This window comes from Leuresthes tenuis, unplaced genomic scaffold (assembly GCF_036924035.1).
Source record: "Leuresthes tenuis unplaced genomic scaffold, fLeuTen1.0.hap1 SCAF_12, whole genome shotgun sequence".
In the NCBI taxonomy this organism is placed as follows: domain Eukaryota; kingdom Metazoa; phylum Chordata; class Actinopteri; order Atheriniformes; family Atherinopsidae; genus Leuresthes; species Leuresthes tenuis.
The window spans coordinates 19110770-19134199 of NW_027325366.1; the positions used below are offsets into that span (position 1 = coordinate 19110770).

A 23430-nucleotide genomic window follows, 5' to 3' on the forward strand; every position below is an offset into this window, starting at 1 on the left:
TGCCGCCACTGAATCTTTTAGTGGTACGCTGTACCGGACCGTACCAGCTTACTTTCAACCCCGGGTAAATAGCAGTTACACACCTTCCTGTTTGGTTTGGCTTAGTGGAACATTCATTTGATTTTTCAGGAGGATAATACTCCAAAATATACTTTTTTTACCTCTAGAAAACTAACTCTAAATGGGGTAGTGTGTGTGGCATTATGTACGGGGTGATCTGGGTCCAAACATTCTATACTCCAAACCATGCCCTGCAACACATTTACAATTACCTTTATTTGCCAACCCTGTTGGAAAACCTAATGAAATTACTTTAGATAATGAATGCTCTATTTTCTAAATGGAAAAAAAATACTACTTTTGCTGGGCATAACAAATAATGTAAAGAAAAGTTAAAAAAAGTAAACTTCCAAAGTACAGGGCAAAACAAAAGAACCTTTACACTATCTATGGACTTGATTTGGATGTGGGGACATGCTTCACTTCACCTCAACAATAACCTTTTAATTTTAAGTTAGTTTACCCTCCTTTACTCATAACCCCTTTTACCATTCAGCGCCATATTAGGGTGAGAGTGCCTGCTTCACATCATCAGTAGTAAACACCTGTATTTTGTTATTATCCAATGCAAAAAGCCATTCATTCCCTCTAGATCTGATGCTGTTTGCAGTTATCTAGGATAAGCTCCATGCCACCCTGAACAAGATGAAGTGACTGATTGACTGTGAAAATAGTTGCTCTCAAAAAGTTAATTGCTCATCTTGATGGTGAAATACAGATCCTGTGCTTTATATTATTGCTTCGACTAATTATTCTTTATCTTAAACTCCATCTCTGAGTACTGCTATTCTACTGCTGGGGTTCTCCATGTCTCTTGAACCATGATTAAACCAGGTTTTGGTAGCATCATTTACATCTTTCTCCAGCTCCAGATGTGGTATGTTGGTAGACTTGCTGACAACTGGCTAAATCAGAGATTTAACTGACGTTTTTCAGGTTTGGAAGATGGTTCTGGATTTTCTGTGGTTGAGTGGGCTTGCTTTGACTGTCTCATTGAGGATTCAAGGCTTCCTGAGTCTGGAAAAAAATGTCTGTTTCTCTTCTTTTTGACACCTTGTGAAACTACGCAAATGTTAATAAATGCTGTAAATCTGCACTATAATCAATATATTCATAAATTAGCTTATTGTCCCATACAATTTTACCTGAGCTTTACATCCCAGGAAACTCCAACACAAAAACAGAACAAAACTAAACAAGCAACTACAGAATTCAAACCAAAAACTCAAAAATCAAGTTTAATATTCATTTAATTAGTCTTTTTTAAACATCCAACAAAAACTTTCACAAACATTCAGAAATGTTGAACCAAAAAAAAAAAAAAAAAAAAGATAATGGGCAGCCTTAAAATCTTTTCATGAACAACTGGAGAAAGGCTAATTTCCCTTAAACATCAAAATGGCAAGCATGTATTATACTGAGGCACACTCAATAATTCAAAGGGTTTTCCCAGTGCACACAAAGCACATTCAGTAACTTACCAATAAAACTCTTAACATAAATAAATATAAATCCAACAAGATTCTTAAGTCTTTACATTCTCAGAGTCAGACACACTAAAGTAAACTTGAAATACAGATTGCAGTTAACCAGGGTTGGGGGGGGAGGGGGGATGCAAACATTACTTAAGATTCTTCATAGTAAAACTGCCGTTTGTCAATTTAAAACATCTTGACAGGAACTATCGTAATTATAAGGTGCATGTCTCATAAGAACAATAGGTAACAATTAGAAGTTGGTTTCCACAACTGCTTTTAATGGTAATTATCTTTTAGTCTAATACCAAATAAAGCAAAAAGAGTGAATAATTGAGATGACACTACTGGGGCATGAAAAATGCTTTCCTCTGTGATTAGTAATTCATATCTCAGATCTAGAAAAAAAAACTAACATTCAAAATAACTATCATAAAGTCCCTTTGTTTTTTTCCAGAGTAGCTTTAGCATGATAGCACCTCAGAGGTACATGTGTATCTGTGGAAATCATCCAAGTTAAAATGTTAAAAACCAGAATTTCAAAACATTTAATTTACCACCTGTTCACAATACATTATCACTGGTTACGTCCATTCTAGTTATTCTTTTTGCATGCCTGCACATCAAAAAGCTCCGTCTTTAACTCTCCATAGAGTCCAGAAACTCTTCCTCAATGATGCTCTCCAGCCTTCTCAGGACAGTATGTGAACTTGGTGCTGGGTAATCCGCTACAGGGAAGTGGGGCGAAGGTTGGCTGGAAGTGGGGGGACCCATGAAGGAGCAGCATAGGATGCGCAGGAAAGGCAACAGCTGAGTGATAGAGGACAGGGAGCGTTGAGTGAGGAGGGGGAACTCCAAGTGCTCTGTGGAGGACTCCTCACTCAGCCCATTCAGCGTCTGAAACCACAGCAGAGGGAGAGATACACAGACTGAGATGTGGTCATTTGAAAAAAAACAAAAACAAAAAAAACAAAAAAAAAAACAAACTTGGACGACTAGCTTCAGTTAGATTTTTAACTCGATTTCCCATTTATATGGGTAAGTTTCATGGTAAAAATAAATGTAAAACAATAAACCAAACAGAGCAAGAATTGAGGGGTGCTTCTGGCAGTGGGAGAGTTTTTGCATCATTTCATTTTCCGCCAGTGATATTTGACGTGTGACTTAAAAAGAACACTGCTTTTTGTTAGAATCACCTGGTTTAATAGTTCCAGGCTTTTTCTGATGAAACGGTAGTTTCCTACAAGAGAATATGTCTAAATATTAGAAAACCTGAGCCTTGATATTAAAGCATTTATCTTATTTCTTGAGAATCAACACTGCTCTGCTGCAGCTTTTTGCACTCAATAGCAGAAAGTCTTGCATATACATGAAGTCCTGTATCTGCTTTTTATACTATCTGATTGTTTATTCACAATACTGATATTATCAGGATATCAGTAAAAAGAACTTTCTTACTTTCAGACTAATCCACTTTTGTTTTGTTTTTTAGTTTTTGTGATTTTATTTGGTAAATGACTTCCATTCAAATAGTATGTAAGGAACTTTAAAAATCCTTTCATCAGCTGAGGTCAAATCACAACATTGTCATATGTATTATCAGGACAAAATAGATATTTACCACATACTGCAACGGTCTTACTTGCAGTACATGTTTTTAAAGAGTTGTTTGGCTATGTTCAAACTGAAGGCCAATCCTATCTTCAGGGCATACCGTGCAAGCTGTTATTTGCATGTGATAACAACGACTTTCTGTGCTTAGATGAGTCATACTATTTGCATGGGTTGTCATGGTAATGTCGTTACGCTTGCGGCAGTTTCCAAACACTATGTCACTTCCTGCTCTGCCTTTACTGAAGCTTCCCGCCCCAAGGTGCCGGGAGACATTAGATTTTGGTGGCTGTTTCTGAATTGTTTTTCATCGTGTTATATATATATAGCCCTCCGTTGGCAGCTCTGACTCAGCTCAGTGTTGCATTGCAAGTTTTGTTAAAAAGACACTTTGAAATCTAATTTGAGTGTTCACTGCATTTCAAACCACCCCCAAAAAAGTTTGGGATCCCATTTTGCAAATAAAATTTCATTTTTTTTTTTTTTTTTGCATCTAAGACTTTCTAAAACAATCAATATGGATACAATCCACACACACCACATGAAGGATCTGTGCGGACGGTGTGAACAAGGCCTTAGAAAACAACAGATATTGTGGAGTTGCAGAATGAAGTGATCCACATTGCGAGGCTACTCTGAATCACAAACAGAAATTGTAGCTTAGCCACCCTGTATTGACGAGAAGTGGTTGACATCTTGCGCAAATATCTTTCCAAGCAACAACGGGACTGACATTTATGTTTCCAACCCTAGTGTCTCACCCCAAAACGCTGCTGTATCCCTTCCAGTACTCTGACAACATGCGGCGTGCATTCCTGTTCGCCTTCTATTAGTGCATTCTCTGGACCACTGTAGCCGTTCACATCCACCTCAGGAACAAATGCCCAGCGATACCTGCATGATGAACAGTTCATTCATTGGAATAAAATACCCAGACAAAATCATTAATGACTTATTTATCTAACAACACGCGTATGTATGCTTTCTGGTCACCTACATCTGAAAAAGTGGCATCCTCTCTGGGGGAAAAGCCAGGGAGGTGTCCAGAAACTTGCAGGCTGACAGGTACATGCCCAACTCTGCCTGAGAGAAGCTCACAGGTCCATTTCTGTCGAGGGCTCCACGCACCACTTTAGCCAGCCTTGGTGGTACAAAAGGAAAGTCACAACATATTAAAACAGTCAGGGATTCAACGGGGGGGCAGTAACATAGCAATTTGTGGATAAAACAATTAACTCACTTTGAAATGTCTTTCTCTTCCTGCAGAGATTTCTCTAGACGTGCAAAAGTGCGTATCTGGAAAAAAAAAAGTCACTTACACACCAATGATCCTGTGTGTGAAATGTGCATCTCAAGGAATCGTATCTTACAAGTTCTGTGACCATTATAGGCCAGAGAGACGTCAAGTGCTGGGATGAGATCCTCAACAAGAGTACACGAAACATCAAGAACATCTGGGCTGAAACAGCAGGGCTCGGGTTCATGCGTAAAGTCTCTGTAAGACGCTCTGAAAGGATGCGGCAGAAAATACTTAGTTTTGATGTCTGCTTTTCCACCTAAATTGAACACATTCACTTACAGCTACAAACACCCAGTAACCGTAACCCACCTTGGATAAGGGGCAGGTAGAGGTGATACTGGTCGAGTTCACCGCTGAACATTGCAAACGCCTGGCGTTTCAGCAGCATGGGTTTCTGGTCGGCACTAGCAAACAGTTTCAGGGAGCCGCTCTGCATGCCTGTAGTGAAATAAGTGCAGAATTGTCTCAGCATTTCGTGTATGAAATGCACGACACTTTCAATCTGTAAGAATGGACATTCTTCTTTGGACTGATTATTTTTAAAACCTATACAATGTCTACACAAAGTATCCTTACTCCAACATATTGAACTTGACTTCTTCAAAGAAAAAAAGGTAGAAATCTCTTTATCTCAGAAAAGCTCTCATCAGACAGAGTGTTACTCACTCATGAGATCTTTAAACATGGTCTTCTCATGAGTCAGCAGGTGGTCAACAATGGATTTCCAGCTATAGGGAACAGAGGGCAGTCAAACAGCATTTATTAGACTTGCCATGTAAAAGTTGTGCATGTGATACAATTAAAAACAGACCAGATACTTAAAGGAAACAGCTGAACTTTGTTGCTTTTGGTTTGCTAAATAAAGACAATGTGTGGGATTGAGCTCAGGGACACTTTATGTAATCTGGCGATTCAATCAGAGCATTTATTGATTAGTTGTGACAAATCCTCCAACTAGAACTAAACTTTCAGTTTGCACATCGACAGATCTGTCCCAATGGGATGTAATACAGCTCTGGTGCCACCAGTCTTTGTGAATGTACTGTTTGATATTACTGACGTTCAAGACAGAGAAGATTAGTATATGATGAAAACAACGATGAACACCCAACCCATAATCAAACAAACCTGCGTGAACAGGAGGCTTCCATGGTGAAGAAGAGTGGGTCCATGAAGAGCTCAAAGGCCTCCTTCTTCCAGGCCCTTTTGGTATACGCATACCCACTGAGGCTGCTCAGCAGCTGAGCACCTGCTTCAAAGCTGGGCATATTATAGGCACTGAAGGAGAAAAAAAAAAAAAAAGTCATGTATTTAATCCAAAAAAAAAAAAAAAAAAAAAAGCCTTTGGCACATAGATAACCCTGCATCAGTAGTTACCTGTGGTTCTTCAGGTAGGGGAAAACATAGTACATGAGACGTGAGATGAGAGGAACTGCTTTCTCCTTCTCATCACTGCGATATACCATGTCCAGAAGGGGAGCCAAGACCTACACAGGGGGACGGTGTGTTAAATGGTATCCATAGCACACAAACAAATGTCAACCCCTCTAATTCATTTGCCAAAATCTTACCTCAGCCAGCAGTACAAGAGCCTGCACACTGTAGACTGAAGGAGCAGAGGAGGACACCATGGTGCTAGCTTGAGTCACTGACTCTGACGAGGACAGAAGGAAAAGGTGAAAACGATGAGCGTCAAACTTTTAATATTTCTGTTATTCCCTAAAAGTAGGTGGATTTATAGATCCGACCACTTTCATAAATCAGACGGAAGCAAACGTGTGTTATACTGATGTAATCTGTCAAAATGGATCCCCAAACTATTACAGAATATTTATCCAAGTTCATGATAGAGCAGTGAGTGTAATATTTGAGTGTAAACAAAGACGACCAAGTTAAACATACTCAGCCTGGTTTATTCCGGCGTATAATAAACTCAAAAAACAAGTCTGCTGATTGATGGAAAGTTGCTTGAGTTTTTTGTTTCTTGCCTAATCTTCTTAATATATATATTTTTTTGTTTATTTCAAACTTTTTCGCTTTTACTGTCTGAATTTGTCAATGTTCAATTAATTTTGCATCTGTTTTGGTTTATAATAGAATGTCAGAAACATAGCAACGCTCCAACAGATATATTAGTAAAAAGGATCTTTTTTCCCCCACTTATGCCGATCCAAAATGGAGGCTGGCATGTTTATATGTGATCAACAATGAAAGGAAGCTCAATGTACACAAGTGTGGATTTGATTTGCTTGGGCCTTTGCTCGTAGATCATATTTGAGATTGAAATAAAAAAAAAATCAGGTCCATTCATGGAAGATTCAAGAGCAGTTTCCATTGCAACCAGATTGATTTGAAAGTCCAGCCTAGATGACTGTTGTATTGATCCCATGGGTTAATTTTTTTCCACTACAGATTAGGAATTGCAGCTGAGCGGATACTTGTCCTCGTCAAAAGCATCTAAATTACCAGCGTGATCACCATCCACTTCGGTGTCATCCGGTTCGTCTGCTTCTGGGCACACCTGTGGCTGCACTTTGACCTCGAGGCTGCGGCTGAGCCAACTGGTCTGCTCCAGAGATGAACCTGCGATCCCACCAACTGCTTCCAATATTCGCTGAGTCACCTCCTGCACCACAATTCAATCGCAAGCGTTACCAAAACTGTTTCATTTGTGCTGGCTTAGGATAAAGATCGACAGCTCATTGACCAGAGATCTGCGAACAGAGATGCATCAAAGCGTCTCACCTGCAGATCTCTGGTGTCCTTCTTACTGTCCAGGTTGGGAAGTCTATTGACAATGTCATTGAGGATTCTGCAAGAAGGAAAATATTACTTAACATCAGATCTCCTCACAAATAATAAACAAATACATTGAAGAAAAATGTTTACTGAATAAAACAGCCTTGGATAACAGTAAAATGACGGAAGCATGGATGCAGTTCCCAGATTTTGTGGCAAAACATAAATCACGAGTGTAGTGACTAAAAAAAAATTGACAAATGCTGGTCAGAGTGGAGATGAGAACTGACCCCAGAAGTAAGAAGTGCCCAGGCTGGGCCAGGTTGAGCTGAACAGACTCCCGTAAGAGACTGAGAAGGGGTGCAATGTTTTCCTGCAGAGCCTGAGCTGAAATGCTGCATACAGATGCACTTTATTAATTACTGTGGGGGTTGTAGAATGATTTTAGCAAACCTTTGTCAAGTATTCACCCTTACCTTTGGATATAGGCATAGCTGAACTGTAGCATGGGTATATCGACCAGCGTCGACTTCTGACGAGAGAAAAGTAGAAAAATACGTTGGAAAAAAAAATTCAGTGTACAAGTCTCGAGTCTCTGTGTGCATATTTTTAAGTACCTGTTCTCCCTTGATCTGATGTGGTTTCTTCACAACCTCTCTGACCAGTTGTAGGATAGTATCTGTGTGCAAAGTATTCAGTGATTTCACCAGCTCCACTATGGTTAGACGAGACTCGCTGGCCACAGGTAAAACCTAAAACAAAAACCAGACCGTAAAGATGCCAACAGGTGCACTAATGCCAATGAGATTTGGTTTCTCAACATACTTCTCAGCAATTCTTACTTTGTTTTTAGGTCTCCTTTTACTCTTTCTATTGCTCCAGACTGCTCCTACAGAAGCCATCAGCTGAACTCCGTATGGTCCAGTTAGAGGGAGGAGAAACTCTAGTATCCGCTGTCGCAAGATCTAATTTAGCACGCATAAAGGATATTATTCTCAGTACGAAAATGTGCATATAGTTCAATTGGAAAACGCGCAAAGACATTACAAGATCAAGAAACACATACAGCATAAATAACAACCCCAGACATAAACGCACCTTGGTGCATTTGAAATAGACCGAGGTAGAAGTGTGTCTGCTGCTCTGGGCCGAGTCAGACGTGCGCCTCTGAAATTCCTCCTTTATGACCACGCCCCATAACAACGCCATGCTGCTGAGCATGTGCGGCAGTGCCTCAATCACAGCACTGCGTGCATTACGGACGTCCACTGGATCGCAGGCAACGAGGGACTGACGAGAGAGCCAAGCCAAGAAAATGTGTATTAAAATCGTCATAGACACCACACGTGTATCTGTGAAAGGTTTTGCTCCTTTTCTTACCCTTTTGTTGTCCAAGAGACAATAATGTGTAATGGTGGTAAGGCCTTCGAGCAGAGTCAGAGGGTAGTCGGGGGCAATGTTCTCCCTCTTGCCACTGAGGCTGATGAAAATTTTCAAAACAAGTAGAATATTTCATTAAAAGCACAACAGCAAAAATGATTTATGACACAGTGTAACGGTATAAAGGCATTTAAGTGACAATATAAGTTGTGCAAGTTAAATCTTGTGTATTCAGACTACCTCTGGTGTGTCTTCCCTCCGTCGTGCTCATACAGCTTGACTAACTCGTCCAAGTTCCTACAGATCTGACTGATGAGTGGAGCCACGATGATCCCCAATGAGCGGCCCAAATATGGCAGAGAGGAGCACAGCAGTGACACCCAGTGAGGGTGCATTGCATACCCGTACTGAGGCTGCAGACACCTGGCTGCAGCAGACACAAACATCCCTTGGGCTGTAATGGGATGGCTTTGGACGTACTGGGCTGCCTTGATGGACTGCTGGAAAAGGACAGCAGTTTGCCACTCACGAGCAAGGGGGGTGCTGGCAGTTGAGGATTCACGAGGCTCCCCAGGCTGGCCAGATGCTCCACCTGTTGTTGAGACAACCCCACCTGGCCACACATGGTATTCAAGTACTATGAGAGCCTGGAGCAGTTTGAGCAATTCCATTTGCAAAGGGTATTGTTCCTGTCCCCCTCCTGCACCCAGATTCACCAGACTCTCCTCTGACAGGCCTCCCTGCTCATCTATTAGCTCCACACCTTTGGATGCTCCCTTGTCCACTCCCTTCTGGCTGATATACATGGATGCAGAAAGTGAAAGCAGGGCGAATTGCTGCACTTTACAACCTGAAAGGAGTTGTCGGATGGATTCCAGGTTGGCTTTGCTGCCTCCTTGTCCTTGTGCTGTGCAGCCAAGCTGGTTCACCATCCGAGTCAGCACTGCCACACTCTTCACCTGAACCTCCCTGTTCCCCTGCAGGTCAAGAGGAGTCAGACTCAAATATGAAGGGTAATGCGAGCGCAGAACTCTCAGACAAAGTGACACCAGCAATTCAATGAGCAGGGATGGGGGCACAGAAGGGGTGGATGATGGAGAAAGCAGGCAGCCGTAGAAGCACTTGCCATCCTGAGCCTGCTGGTGGCGCTGCAGGAGGTTAGAGACCAGGTTTAAATGTGCAGCAGAGCTTGTGTCCAGTGAAGTGGAGGTAAGAGCATCTACCAGAGGGCACTCAGCGCTGCTCCTCAGTAGGCTATCCAGCAGCGCCAAGCCTTGGAGGAGGTGGCGCCACCCACCCGCCACAGGGTACAGAAGCATATGCCGGAACAGAGAGTCGATGGCTTCTCTCTTCTCACGTTCCTGCTTTAACAGGCGAGACCTGGCCATGGCCTCCAGCTCCAAATCCTCCTCATCTTCACTTGACAGTGAATCAGATGCCTGCGTGCGCTCAGACTCTACCCTTCGAATGCCATTGACCAAACCTCCCTCCTCAATGCTGCTGTGTGGCACAGAGCCTGAACTGGAGTTCTCTGTGGATACTTGGGCACCACTGGTGTCAGCTGACTCGGTGTGCTCGCTCTCAACCTCCTCCTCCTCGTACCCATCCTCTTCTTCTGTCTCTTCACTCTCACTCCTTGACATCACTAAAGTGTCCAGTGGATTTGCCAACTCTGGGCAACTGTCCAGCTCTGCCCACAGGTTTTCTCGGTCCACAACATTCAGGACATTCAAGGTGGTGACGTCAGCTGCCATGTTGTCTCCAGATGTTCCAGAACTTTTAGTGGAACTTCGACTTCTGTTGTTTAAACTCCTCAGGTTACCTTTGAAAAACAATGATTTTTTTTGTCAACTTTTTTTAGACAACCTGATAAAGCACAAGAACAACTGGAATGTTTCAGTCAGCTTAAAACAATTCTATAAAAACATAACACGTGCAGATGAAACCACTTACCAGCAGTTAGATTTTGTTTGATGCTCTGAATGGAGCAGCGCTGAGTGGATGGATGAAGCAGCAGCAACAGAATAGGCTCCAAGATTCGAATCACATCACTGAGGGACAGAGCTCTAACCAGCCAGCACTGAGCTGCTGCACTTATTGAGCCGTCAGTGCAGCTCAGACTGTCCACCACAACACACAGAGACCTAGGAGACACATTTCGAAAGTAAACCATCTTCTTCCGCACAGTATTTCTGACATGTTGTGAGTCATGAGTGAGTTGTGAATGTATGTTGAGGGTGATGTAAGAGATAGCCACTGTTACTAAAATTTAAATATATTCTAAAGGCCTTTTTTTCACACATCTCTGAGTGAGCTCGTCTGGATCAACTCAGCCTTGAGTTTACTTCACCAACAGTAACATCAACATTAACACAGAAAAAGTTGTGACAGTGATCTTCAAGAACTTCTTTATTTTGGGAGTTTTGGGTTTATTCTTTCAAAAAGATAATATATATATTAAAAAAAACTCCCAGGTACAGCAAACCAGCTGTGATTGACAATAAAGGGACAATAAGTCCCTTTTCTCTGTTAGCAGAAACAGCTAATTGTTCATGTGATCAGTCACAAGAACAACAGGACCCGAATCTTTATGCAAAACTGAGAATCTTGTTTGAATTTTGCCATTCAAGTCAGTCTTTTCTAATGTGAAAGAATCAAAAATGTTGATTTAAACCCAACTAGGGCATGAAATACATAAAAAACTGAGATTGAAACAATTAAAAATACTGAAAAAGACCATTCATAAAGAAAGTGACCACAGATGGTCTTAAATGTATGACACCAGTATGTACTGACCGGTCAAAGGAGCGACTGAAGGACATGGTCCTGTTGGTCTGGATCTCCCGGATCAGGTGCCACAGCACTGTGAAGCGATGGAGCGCTTCCAGCCTAACTGACTGGAGAGACAAAGACATCAACCTTATTTGCTCATCTTATTACATTACCTACTCTATAAGGTTTGTTTGTCCTAAATTAAAGTACACATTCAGAAAATAATGGAAGAAAACCTTGTCTTTGTGCAACAGCGCCTGGCAGATTATGTCCTCACAGATGGATGCTGATGGAGCCAAACAGTGCAGCCTGTAAAACAGGTCCACACAGGAAATGTGCTGCTCTTTTCGCTCTGTGTCCAGCTGACTCCACAGTACCTGGGACACTCTCTGGGTTACAGTGAAAAACACAAACATCTTGAACACTGCATTTACACTTCAGTTTTTTTAGTCACACCAACAGTTTTCCTTTGATAGCCTCACCTGATAGAAATCAGTGCTTTCCTCTATGGCACGAAGCAGGACTGGAGAGATGGGTGGCATGGTGACCATCTGCAGCCGCCCACTCAGAGGGTTGGAGTCAGACTTCTGGTAACGTCTGTGCTTGTCTTGAATCACCAGTGCTAAGGATTGGGAGTGGTTGATGAGTTCCAAAAGGGAAGCCACTGCAGTGTGCTGGATGTTGTAGTCTCTGGACATGCAGCACAGAGTCATCATGGACCTCAGCCACACTGGTAGACTATTAACGTCGCTGCCTAAAGCAAACAAAATGGTTTGACAAGATTATTTGTGAGTTAAAGCCGTGTCGTAATATTAGCTCTTCGGACCATGTGCTGACCTGTGTCACCAAACATGTCTGTGTGCAGAGCAAGAGTTTCCTCTTCACTTAAGTAGACAGGGAAGGTGGTGCACTCCAGGAGAAGGTGGCATATGGCGACAAAGGCCTGTCGGCAGGCCTCAGAGATCTCAGCTTTCCCACGGGGCATGTAACCAGGGGCCCACTCCAGACACCCCAAATGCCCACGCTCCTTTTTCTTCTCAGTAGGGAAGGCTTGGAGCTGGGCACGGGCTTTCAATTTATTTGGAGTAAACAGTTCTGTGAGTTTGTTTTTAATTTCTTTTCCGTCTAACAAAAACTTCTGATCCACAGAGGCAGGACTTGGGCCACGCGGGGACTCTTCATCTGGTCCCCTGACATCCTCCACCTGCACCAACAAGTATCTGAAATGCAACAGGAGCGAAAGATATTTAGAATGCCTATGGAGAACTGATACCGTACAACTTCAGCTGGCTCAGAGGTTTACCTTGTGGTTATGAAGGCCAGGATGTCCTGCAGGCACTGGGCCATGGTGTCTATACTGCCTCCCCTTCTCCACACTCCTGCGGCATTTTTTCCAATTTCATTTCCCTCACCCTCTTTGCTCATCCCCAGCGGGAGATGCTGCTCCGACGGTGAGGCGCTGATGCCCAATCCGCTGTCCTCAGACCTCAGAGTTGGGTAAACGCCATTTGCAGGGTCTGCCTCATCTCCACCATCTCGGCTGTCCTTTTCATCTTCCTGGTGGCCATTAACGACACCATCGTTCTCTCCTTCAATCTCTACATCCTATATAAAGTATAATTGATGTGGTGAGATACACATTTAAACCAAGAATTTAAAAGACACCACAACGGTATGCCTCACCTGTGTCTTTGTGCCTCCATCTTCTGTTGACTTTAACTCCACCTCTTCTGTGTTTGCCATTGCATCAGCGTCCATGTAAGCCACAGGCATCTGAATCTTACTCAGGACCTTGAAGCACGCACGCAGCCCCTGTGTGACATCTTCCAGACTAACAGAGTCCATGTGGCGGCGCAGGGTCTGCAGCATGGTGCCCAGCATCTCAGGGAGCATATGTGACTGAATGTCAGCATAGAGCTCCTGTTAGAAAACACATACTTGATAAGGATACTGCTTATTCCCCCCCCCAACAACTGTCAGAAAAGATTTTTGTTTCATGGTCAGTTTCATTCTAAAATACATGGATCTGTTTCACAAACTACTGATGTGCAAATTACCAGAGGAAGAGCATCGAGGAGAAAAATGATGAGGTTGGACATCTCTGTGACAGAGGGCGCAGGAGAACTGCAGTCCTGCTCAGGAGGCGGTGAGGGATCATCTTTGTTACTACAATAAAAACAGAAAAAAAAACCCATTAATGCTTGTTCTTTTACAGCATTTGAAAGCAAACGTGGGGAGTTAGCACGCATCTTGCATATTTTCTTAAGCATATAAACTGGTTTCCAAAAAAAGTTAGGACATGGTAAATTGTAATAAAAAAATCCAAATGATTTGCATAACACCATGCTAAACACTATGCTAAATCTAAATTAGAACAAAGAGAACATTTCAAATGTTGTTTTTCTAAAGAAATGTTTTAAAAAAGATGCAACAAAGAGTGGAAAATAACATTTCTAAAATACAACTTTTTAAATGTAGGACATCTTATCAATGTCACTAAAAACTTTCAAATCCAAAGAATCCAAAACAAATATCTGTAAATGAGGGACAAGGCTGAGAACTAAATAAAATAGTTCATTCATTCACATCTGACAGTGTTAAGTTTGAATGCGTATAAAATCCTGGGATACCTGAGAGACGTGCAGAAATGTTGAGTCATGTACTCCCACAGATATTCGCTGTTCATGGAGCTCACAAGCATGTTCATCGTCTTTATGATCTCTGAAGCATTCTTATTCTCTTTGACCTTACTGTCAAAAAAAAAAGTAAAGCATTTTCAGATTCTGGATTCAATTTGCCTTTTGCAGTTTAATCACATTAAGTCCCACAGTGAACAAACGCTGCATCTGTTTTACCATTCATGGCTCTCACCTGGCAAACTGGTTGCCTGAGAGTCTTGAGTTAGTGATGTCTTCCTCCCTAAGAACCTCCCGACAGTAGCTGTGGAAAGCTCGGACCACCTCCAACAGCACACAGCTCAAGACCGCTGGACCTGAGCAGGACCGGTTAAATTTATATCTCAAGCATGTTTGCTATAATTTTGGATTTTAAGATGTTTGTGTACTGTACTGCTCTGTGCTGCCTACCAATCTCCAGTTTATCAAGCAGACTTATAATGATGCGGAAGGGCCTGAGGTAATGGATCACACTTTCTGGGTCGCTATCCACATCCTTCTGTTTGAGTATGTTGATCAGAGCCTACGGTCAGATACAAGAACAGATGAGAATATAGGAAACAGGCCACAGGCTTGTGCAAACACATTGTTCAAACAGACAACAGCTGACTTGTATAAAGCCGTTTATCAGCGCCTGAAGCCAGCTACATGAGAAGATGTGATTAATAGGTCCAGGATTAGGACTTATTTACTGTAGTAAAGATTCAGATGTTGCATTCTTTTCTTGGTCTGTAGGACTCAACTAGTCGCCCCAAACTAAACAGAGACACACCAGGTTCTTTTCATACAGCAGTCACACTCAATTAGCGTGAAAAAAAGTCCCTGTTATGCCGTTACCGATGTGTCAGAGACAAATTGCAAGCTGGCGCCGCAGAATCAGCAGAGGGACAACAGCCCTGTTGGACAGAGAAATGTGTTCCGTCGTTGACCGGCTCTATTCTACCTCTGCTCCTGGTTAAGAGACACTTTCAACTTTTACTCCTCTTTTCGACTTCAAAACCTTACAAATATGACAGTGATATTCGTCAAAGGCTCATCAGCCCCACCTTAAATGGACAGTTTAATTAATGCTGTTTTCACACCAAAAGTATTTAAACAGATGAAATGCCTTCATGTAACAACATTAAGGGATGACATTACAGTATTCTCCAGGCTGTGGTGGACAATAATTTCTCTGAGGCATAACTTTCTGAGCAAGTTTATCATTTTTGACCATGCATGCCGTCTCCATAAAGCAGGGATGAATCTGGACCATCTTCCAGCAAAAAAAAGTAAATAAAAAAATCTATCGATCTCGTCTCTTTTTTTTATTCTTAACTTGAGGCTGTCAATTTCAGAGCATCCAAATGAGATGCTCTGAAACTGACATGGTAAACATGTTCCTGTCAAAGAAAATGAATAAATAAATGAGCTGTGCCCACTTTTGTTGCCCCATATGCAGCACCCTCATTGAAAAGCAGTGTGTGCCTCCCGGATGTTATATTCCCATCAACGCTGACTGGAGCCAGAGCCGATAAATACCCACAACTACTGCAGAGACATTTTGATGGAGCACTGAATGCAGATTAAACACCAAAAGAAAGATGCTAACGGTTGTTTGAGCAGTGTAAAAAGGCTCAAGAAAATATGCTTTAAATAAATCCACTGCAAGCCACAATATGTTGTTTTCAAACACCTGTTGCATGACCCAAACATACATAATACATAAGTAACCATTACAGGTGGCTTTGGTACCTTTAAACAGAGCTAATCCAGCTGTTTCCCCTCTATTCCCCCTTTTCTGTATGCTAAATAAATCAGTTACTTGCTTAAGTTTCACATATAAAGATTTAAAATAGAGTCTAACTGCAAAACTGATTACGTATGGTTAAAGGAAAAAAATATATATGTTATTGTATTTTATCTACCTTCACAAGGAAAGCTTTGGAATAGGTGTTGAAATAGAAGGTTGTGTGCTCCTCGGTGGTGGTGGAGAGGGTGGGATGTGGCGCCACCATTTCACCTTTAATGCCTGTACCTGAAAATACATGAAAACCAACATCAGCGAGTGGAAAATACAGTACGGTGTGTGATCCATCTTGTAAGTGTATTAAAATGATCAGCACCGAGGAGCCAGGCGTAGAGGCGTCTGTTGAGAGACATGTCTCTTCTGAGAAGTGTGAGGGAAGCTGAAGACACCAATGTGATGATGTCCTCAACGGTCAAAACAACACTGGGCTGTGCTGGGTCCTAAATCAACAACGTATAGAGAAACAGTTTGCTGGGAGAAGCTATGACACAGTGACTGATGACAGACATGCTAATTGGGAAAGATGCATAGAGTCAGGTGAACAAAATGGTCCGATTCGATTGACATCTGCAACAAAACCTTTCGTGAGCATGTATAATACAGACATTTATTTAGTTCGTTTAGAAAATTGGCTTATCAGGTTTTCAGTTGAATAGCACAAAGTGTCCCATGGCTGGTGGTACAGTACGATCCACAGATATCAACGCATACAGACACGCAAAGTGTTGTCATAATGAATGCAAGACATACGAGTTGTAATTGAACCTTTTTGTACTGATAAGACAGAGGGAATGAATGGAGAACACTTTGCTTGAATCATTGAACATGTTTTTCAGAAACATCAGGACACAGGGCGTCCACATTAGCACCTACCAGGCATGTGGCAAAGGGGAAAAAGTAAAGCAGGATTTCGAGCATGTTCCTCTGCACCAAGACATTTGAATCTTGAAGGGAGAGACAAACCGACTTCACCTGGAGACAGACAGATGTAAGACTTGACCAGAGTGGATTAAGCTGTCAGTAAACGTTGCTATGTTCTTATGTGCTTCAAAACGTGCGCACAGGACAAACACAGGCACTCACCACTGCGCGGTGGCCGTAGCCTAGCATGTACGTTTGTTGACTCAGTGGTGCCATGCGATCAAAATGTGTGACGACAAAGACAGAGGAGGGCAGTCGCACCATGGGAGTGACCAGCATACTGCCCCAAAGAGCACCGTAGAAGACCTGCTGACCCACCAGCAGGGACAACTTGACCAGCAGAGCATCGGTCCTGTACAGAGGTGAAGTGGAGAGAAGTCATCAACATACACGGAATGACACATCAGCAATACATTTCAAACAAAATTATCCATCGACTCTGGAAAGATGTACTAATAAGGCAGTATAAAGTCCTCTGGGATACAACGGCCTACTTCAGTTTAGATGATGTTTAAGTCTCAATTTTAGTTTTTCCTGATTATTTTTGTCTTCTTAATGTAGTCATCAAAGTAAAAGGCCCACTCTCTTTCAGTTCTAAGTTTTGTGCATCGGGACATAATAAAGAAATCTCAAGGTCCTCATCAGGTCTTAGAATTTTGTCAACACAAGCTAAGATTAGCCACACCTGACACATTACACCAAAAAAAAAAAAAAGTATAAAAATTATTATTATTTTTTAAATCCCAAGTTCAGCCCAAGGTTGGACTGTTCAAAGCTCAATGGAGCTGAAAAAACAAAACAAAAACAGGAGCTACATCTCAGACTCTACAGGCCTCAGTTAGCATGTTAAATTTTAAAGTTCACGACCGCACAGTTAGAAAAAGACTGAACGGGTGTGGCTTGTTTGAAAGGGTTGTAGGTGAAAGTCTCTTCCCTCCAAAATGAACACGGCAGCAGGTTTACAAAGCTGCATCTGAACAAACCACAAGACCTCTTGAACAACATCAGCAGAAACACCTCAGACCATCTGTCAAGCACGGTGGTGGCTGACTGATGATTTGGGCTGGTCTTTCAGCCACAGTACCCAGGACACCTGACAGTCACTGCATTAACCTTGAACTCGTCTGTTATACCAAAGTATTCTAGAGTCTAATGTGATTAGCTGATTCAACAGGACAATGGTTCCAAGCAGAGCAGCGAATCAGCAAAAGGGGAATGGCTGAAAAAGAAAATAATTGACGCGTTGCAATGTAATAATCAAAGGAGGATGTAGGCTACTTCTTTTTCACATGACTGTATATCTCTACACAATTTAAATTAGCACATAACAAATGATGAAAGATGACAGAGCAATGTGAATTACATGGATAAAGTGAGGTATAACTTGTTCTGGTGCAGAAGGTTAAAACAGGTTAAAATATTAATTGTGATCAAGAACTACAATAATAACAATCAAATGGTGTCATTTCATAATTTAATATTTTGCTCCAGGGGCTTTACAGGAGCTGAATCGCCCACTAAATTCTTTCTTAAGAAAAGCACCTTAAATATTAAAGCTTGCTACTCTTTTACTGGCAAATTACAACACCTCAAGATCTATTTCCACAACACTGGAGAATGGTTTGGCTGCATTCAGTGTACACGCATTAGAACTGAGAAGCAAACACGGAAAAAAAAGGCTAATTTTCTAAAGCAAATGTTGTTAAAAGTATTCACCTGTCATAGACCTCCAGTCCTTCTTCCAAGCCTGGTAAGAGCCCAGTTATGAAGGCCTGAAGACTGGGCAGCAAAGCTCTCTGCAGCGGGAGATAGTAACGCTCATACAGTGTGAGCAGCACAGGCTTTACTGCCATGGCTGCGTGGCCCAACAGTGGGAACAATCCCGAGCTAAAAAGATGAATTAAAATGACAGTTATAACAAGGTCAACACCCTCCTTGATACAGCAAATGATACGAGCCTGTTCCTTTACCTGTAAATGAACAGATCCTTGGCCAGCCATTTTGTTCCAATGATTTTGAAGATGACCTCGTAGGTCTCAAGAGCCTTGAGGTGCACTCCACTGGGCAGTGCTGGGTGCAGGCACTGAGCCAGGCGCTTCCCTATGATCAGCCTCTTGGGCAAGAGTGAGTAGCGAAGGTTACTCTGCAGAGCCTGACAGACGGACAAAGAGTGAAAAGAAAATTAAAACTTAGCTGGCAGTCAACCAGAGTTCATATGTTGTCTGCCAGTCTGGGAGAACTATCCAACAAAACTAACATATTCGCAGATATAAAACATGGAAAAGCAGGATTTTGCACATATTGTCAGTTTTGCTTATGAGTTTAACTTCTGCCTCGCATTCTTTGTGTACTCTCTGGACTCATTTTTGTGCACACAGCACACACAGACACTCCAAAGTCAACACCGCTGCACTTCTGAAAAGGAACAGTGGCACATTTATTGCCAATTTATCAGTAAGAGGACGTAAACAATGAGGTTGAACATCACGGGAAGAGAGCCTCAACGAGAGAAACAAAGCTTTCCACAAAACTACGGAAAACTGACAGCCACACAGCAGCTGAGAATAGTTACAGGAGACACAAAAAGGTCAATTGCGACTGAATTAAACAACACTTATTCATCAGCAGAAAAAGATATACTGTACCTTATTGAGCTTGCCGAGGGAGGAGATGAGATCTGCCCACTCACTTGAAGACTCAAAGTTTCGTAGCGCTTTCTCAATGACTGCCGCGTAGCTACGGTAACGGTAGTCATTCTGTAGTTCCAACTCCTCAGGATCCATGTTGCATTAGTCTGATCACAACATGTTCAGCACAATAACATCTGAAATATAGAGGGGAAAAAGGACAGAGAGTAAGCTAAGCGACAGATTCCGCCTGTCAGAAACCTGGTGGGTGTCCCCGCTGCCTCTGAGGCTTGTTTATCACAAATGAAATTAACCAATTAGTTCTGTTCACTGGCATATGCAAGCTCAGAGGCAACAGATACAAACATCCTCATTCATGACTAGTCGGCTTTTGGCTGATTGACCTGTCTCTCAGCCCGAGGAGGAAGGAATCCTGACACAAACTAGAGAAAAACAAGTTCTGAACGGAGCAAACTTTGTCACTCTGTTGTCTGCAGGGAAGATCTAAACTGTAATTTACTGCTTTTACACCCTAAAGTTGTTGCAGGAAACTTTCTTTTCGCTCTATTCAGCATTCACAGAATGATATCAACATTTTAGTTGTACTTCAGGCCCTCAGTTGAATACGAATCCCTCTCCTTTTAACTCCGCTTTGGCCTCCACTCATACCTTAAAGGATTTTTTAGATCTTGTGCTGCCATGTTTACCACCATCTACCGTTTACTTCCTCGCAAGTAAAGCACAGCTTTTTGAGAGAAGCGCGACTGAACTTAAAATTAAGGGCAGCAAGAAAGCAAAATACATGAGCTGAAAGATGGTTTTAAAAAAAAAAAGACAAGAAAAAAATCCAGAGTCAAGTACTTACTCTCTATGAAAAGATCATTAGAGGAGCTCACTTTCACCTTTAACGCAAAGCGTACCATTGACTTAAAAAAAAAAATCCACAAGGAATCAGTTAAATGGATGAAATTATAACGCTGCTCAGGCAACAAACATAAACTTTGAAATATGGTACCCAACTGTTAAATGAGCCGAAAAGAAGCTTTTACAGTGCATGCTTGTGTGTGAATGTGGGCGGTGTATCAGGAAGGCAGGATTAAAAGAGCATAGACATCTGGAGCCCCGTGGCTGAGCTGAGAGGGCTTTACTGCTGAGACAAAGCCAACAACACATGCTTAAGAGGAAACAATCTGTCGAGTCACAAATACATAGTCAACGAAAATTCATCTACGCCATGTATTGTTGACAATTTCCAAATATGCAACATTTAAAGGAGGACACTTAACAATTTATCTGGTCTAAAAAAAAGCACACATTTTTACTTAGAAAAAATAAATAAAAAAATTTGATAACCAAATGAATATATGGTCATTACAAAATCATTGTTATCATTAACCAGAGGTAAAAGAGGTTAACCAGCCCCAACTATTATGATGAAGGCTTAAAAAGAGTTGGGTTTAGTTCCTGTTAACAAGAGACAGTAGAGTGATGAGTCACTGAGTGAAAGTAACCTTGAGATAACAATAAAAATGAATGATTGACCCATGAAATGCAAAATGTGTTATCGCTTAACTGGGCCATGAACACAGTCGGCAAGGACATCTTGTGAGGAATTTGAAAACTATTTCCATGAACCAATTACACTGCGGTATCTTAAAAAAAAAAAAAGACAAATATTCTAATAGGAACGCTGCAGCATCCAAAGCATTTGCGCAGCTCAGACCTAAGTAACCTCAATAATCTTAAAAGTTCCACTTGCACTTTTCACAAGAATAACGTATAAATGGTCAAAGAGTGTTCACATCACACTTATAAAGTGCTTTAAAAGTGGGATTAGAATCCTGTAATGCTTAAATCGGATGAATAGATTACAAAACAGAGAGCACTTAAATTGCACTTGGTACAAGATAACAAAACATACGCATGGAGCACACTGTAAACTCATAACAGAATTTCAAAATGATAAAAAAAATATATTTAAAAAAGAAAGTATATACACCAGCGTAATTTACAGTCTTTGTTCAAACTGTCAGTTATGGCGGTAACGTTTGGCTTTGGGGCTCTTTGGCTGACGGTGGCTCTGGTAATGGTATAATCAGAGTTCCTTGGGATAACCTCAGATCACCTGCTGTTTGACATTCAACATACTGTAGATACATTTTTAGCTTTGGATCAAGGAAACCCCCCTTTTTAAAAAAAAAAAAACAACAAAAAAACTTTAACATCAAATTTTGTGGTTTTCTCTACTGAAGAAATCTGTTTTTTAAAAAAAGAATATTTTGAAGAAACCATAGGAATTAAAAGCCCAATATTGCCATTACATGAAATATCTAATCAGAAACATCCAGCAGTCCCCTCTATCTAATTGTACAAGTTTTAAATGCGTAAACATTAGCCGCAATGGTACTGGGGTTTCTGAATGACCTATTTAAGATATATATTGACAGAAATATGAATGCCTTTGATAAGATACCATTGATCAATTCTGTTGTCCTGCAGGTCAGAGTGTGACAGATACCGAGGTCATGTTGTCAAACTGTTACATTGTGCTTCGTAAGTACATAACCAGAGTATCAATGTGTTTCGAATGTAACCGAAGTCCTCTCTGCTAACAGACACCCCCTTTATGATGGCATTTCATTTACATTTAAATGTCTTTCATCACTTAACACTTGAATGAAAATGCGTCTACAGATGACTCAGTGGGACAGCTGTAACTGGGTTCACTGTGACAGAATTTTGGGATATATCAAAATATCAGAAGTCAACTGTCAAGTCAGAGATTTGAAAGAAGCTGAATTCTATTCCACCACACAACACAACCCTCAAAGAAAGACGAGGATCTTGAAAACGTGCTTCTTCGCAGGTGGCGGCTTGATGAGCTGATGCTGTTGACCAGGCAGAACGAACTGTACATTCCCACTTCCTCATCGGATGCATCAGCAAAACAGCAAGTGTAATAAAACCACGCATTTCTGCAGGCAGCTGTTAGGCAGAGGACTGTGTGCGTTGAGGGTGGACACACAAACAAAACCCCGCGGTGGACTGTGTCACCTGACTGACACCACCACTACAACAGGATTTTAATGCGTCGGCAGATGACGGGACATAAGATGCAGCAGGAGCTGGGGCCAAATAACGGTTGGCTGCAGCAGCTTTTTTGGCCTGTGTGACTGAACTGTAGCATCAGTGGAGCCTTCTCTTACGTAACTGCACGACCTCAGACGACAGAGAGGATGTAACAACACTGCCACAAAGACCAAGAGACGAGTAGTAGTCGATTATATTGGACCACAGCGAGCTTATTAATCTTTTGATCAATTATACAAATGAGCTTGGAAATTCAATAATAGAGCTTGCAAGCTAGATTTTTTAAAAATATATGAAGATGGCTGGGCTTAATTTTCTTCAGTGTAAAAAAATAAAACTGTAAATGACAGCTCGTTGGCTTCATCCACACAGCACACACGGTTCCGTAGCAGAGAAAAGCCGTAAACACAGTCTGATTATCAGGTGCATCACGACTCACCAACTGAGAAACGAGCGCAGCTGCGCTTCAAAGCGGTCCGACACGACAAGGAGGCGGTCTGGTACCGGTGGCGCATCTTCCGAGCTGTCGTGGCTCAAACAAAAGGGACGCTTGCGAAGTCAACCATCCCGGGAGGACCTGCGTTTATGGTAGTCATAACAGGGGTGGGATCCTCAAACTCAGCTGATCCAGAACGGAGCGCTGCGGCACGGATCACTTCCTGACACCCAAGGGGTGGGTGGGCGGAGATGTTTTCAAACAGTATGCAAAGATTTCGCCCTAAAAAAAGAGAAAGTATCGAAAAGACCTTCGCACGGAAACTAAATGTTAAGCTACAGGCAAACAGAAGCAACATTTTTTGTTGGCACTGCCGTAAAACATGCACATATAGACAAAATCGAAAATGTAGCCCTCCCCCCTCCCCCCCACTCGGTTCGGATTTGGTATATTCCAGGATGTGCCGTGTTTACAAACCTCTCACCTCACTGTCAGATTTTTGACCATGTATTTTTCTGCAAACTGTGTTGTGCTGTTATTAGGACGATACAATAA

At 41.8% G+C, this 23430-nt stretch overlaps 1 protein-coding gene across 1 annotated transcript; it reads right to left on the minus strand.

Moving 5' to 3' along the window:
• Positions 1-1328: 1328 nt before the first annotated feature.
• dop1b (DOP1 leucine zipper like protein B) lies at positions 1329-23072 on the minus strand. The gene is made up of 38 exons (XM_072396930.1): positions 22879-23072; positions 19368-19546; positions 18693-18874; positions 18439-18609; positions 16885-17074; positions 16675-16773; positions 16118-16241; positions 15920-16029; positions 14424-14535; positions 14209-14329; positions 13968-14087; positions 13395-13503; positions 13021-13257; positions 12641-12942; positions 12175-12557; positions 11820-12091; positions 11574-11726; positions 11362-11462; positions 10519-10709; positions 8806-10387; positions 8566-8665; positions 8284-8475; positions 8028-8150; positions 7803-7937; positions 7662-7717; positions 7476-7580; positions 7192-7258; positions 6913-7072; positions 6018-6100; positions 5824-5933; positions 5575-5724; positions 5113-5174; positions 4756-4884; positions 4517-4653; positions 4387-4442; positions 4144-4287; positions 3908-4040; positions 1329-2432 (listed from the first exon to the last, which is right to left on the minus strand). The coding sequence occupies exons 2-38, from the start codon at positions 19503-19505 to the stop codon at positions 2175-2177; spliced, it is 6897 nt and encodes a 2298-aa protein (XP_072253031.1). The 5' UTR covers positions 19506-19546; positions 22879-23072; the 3' UTR covers positions 1329-2174.
• Between the last annotated feature and the right edge of the window lie 358 nt (positions 23073-23430).

Excerpts from the sequence above, each read along its gene's own strand:
- dop1b (XM_072396930.1), bottom strand. The coding sequence starts at position 19,505 with ATGGATCCTGAGGAGTTGGAACTACAGAATGACTACCGTTACCGTAGC. Across the intron at positions 18,610-18,692 it reads AAGGATCTGTTCATTTACAG|CTCGGGATTGTTCCCACTGT; the intron begins GTAAAGGAACAG and ends TCATCTTTTTAG. Across the intron at positions 13,504-13,967 it reads CATTTCTGCACGTCTCTCAG|TAACAAAGATGATCCCTCAC; the intron begins GTATCCCAGGAT and ends TTTTTATTGTAG.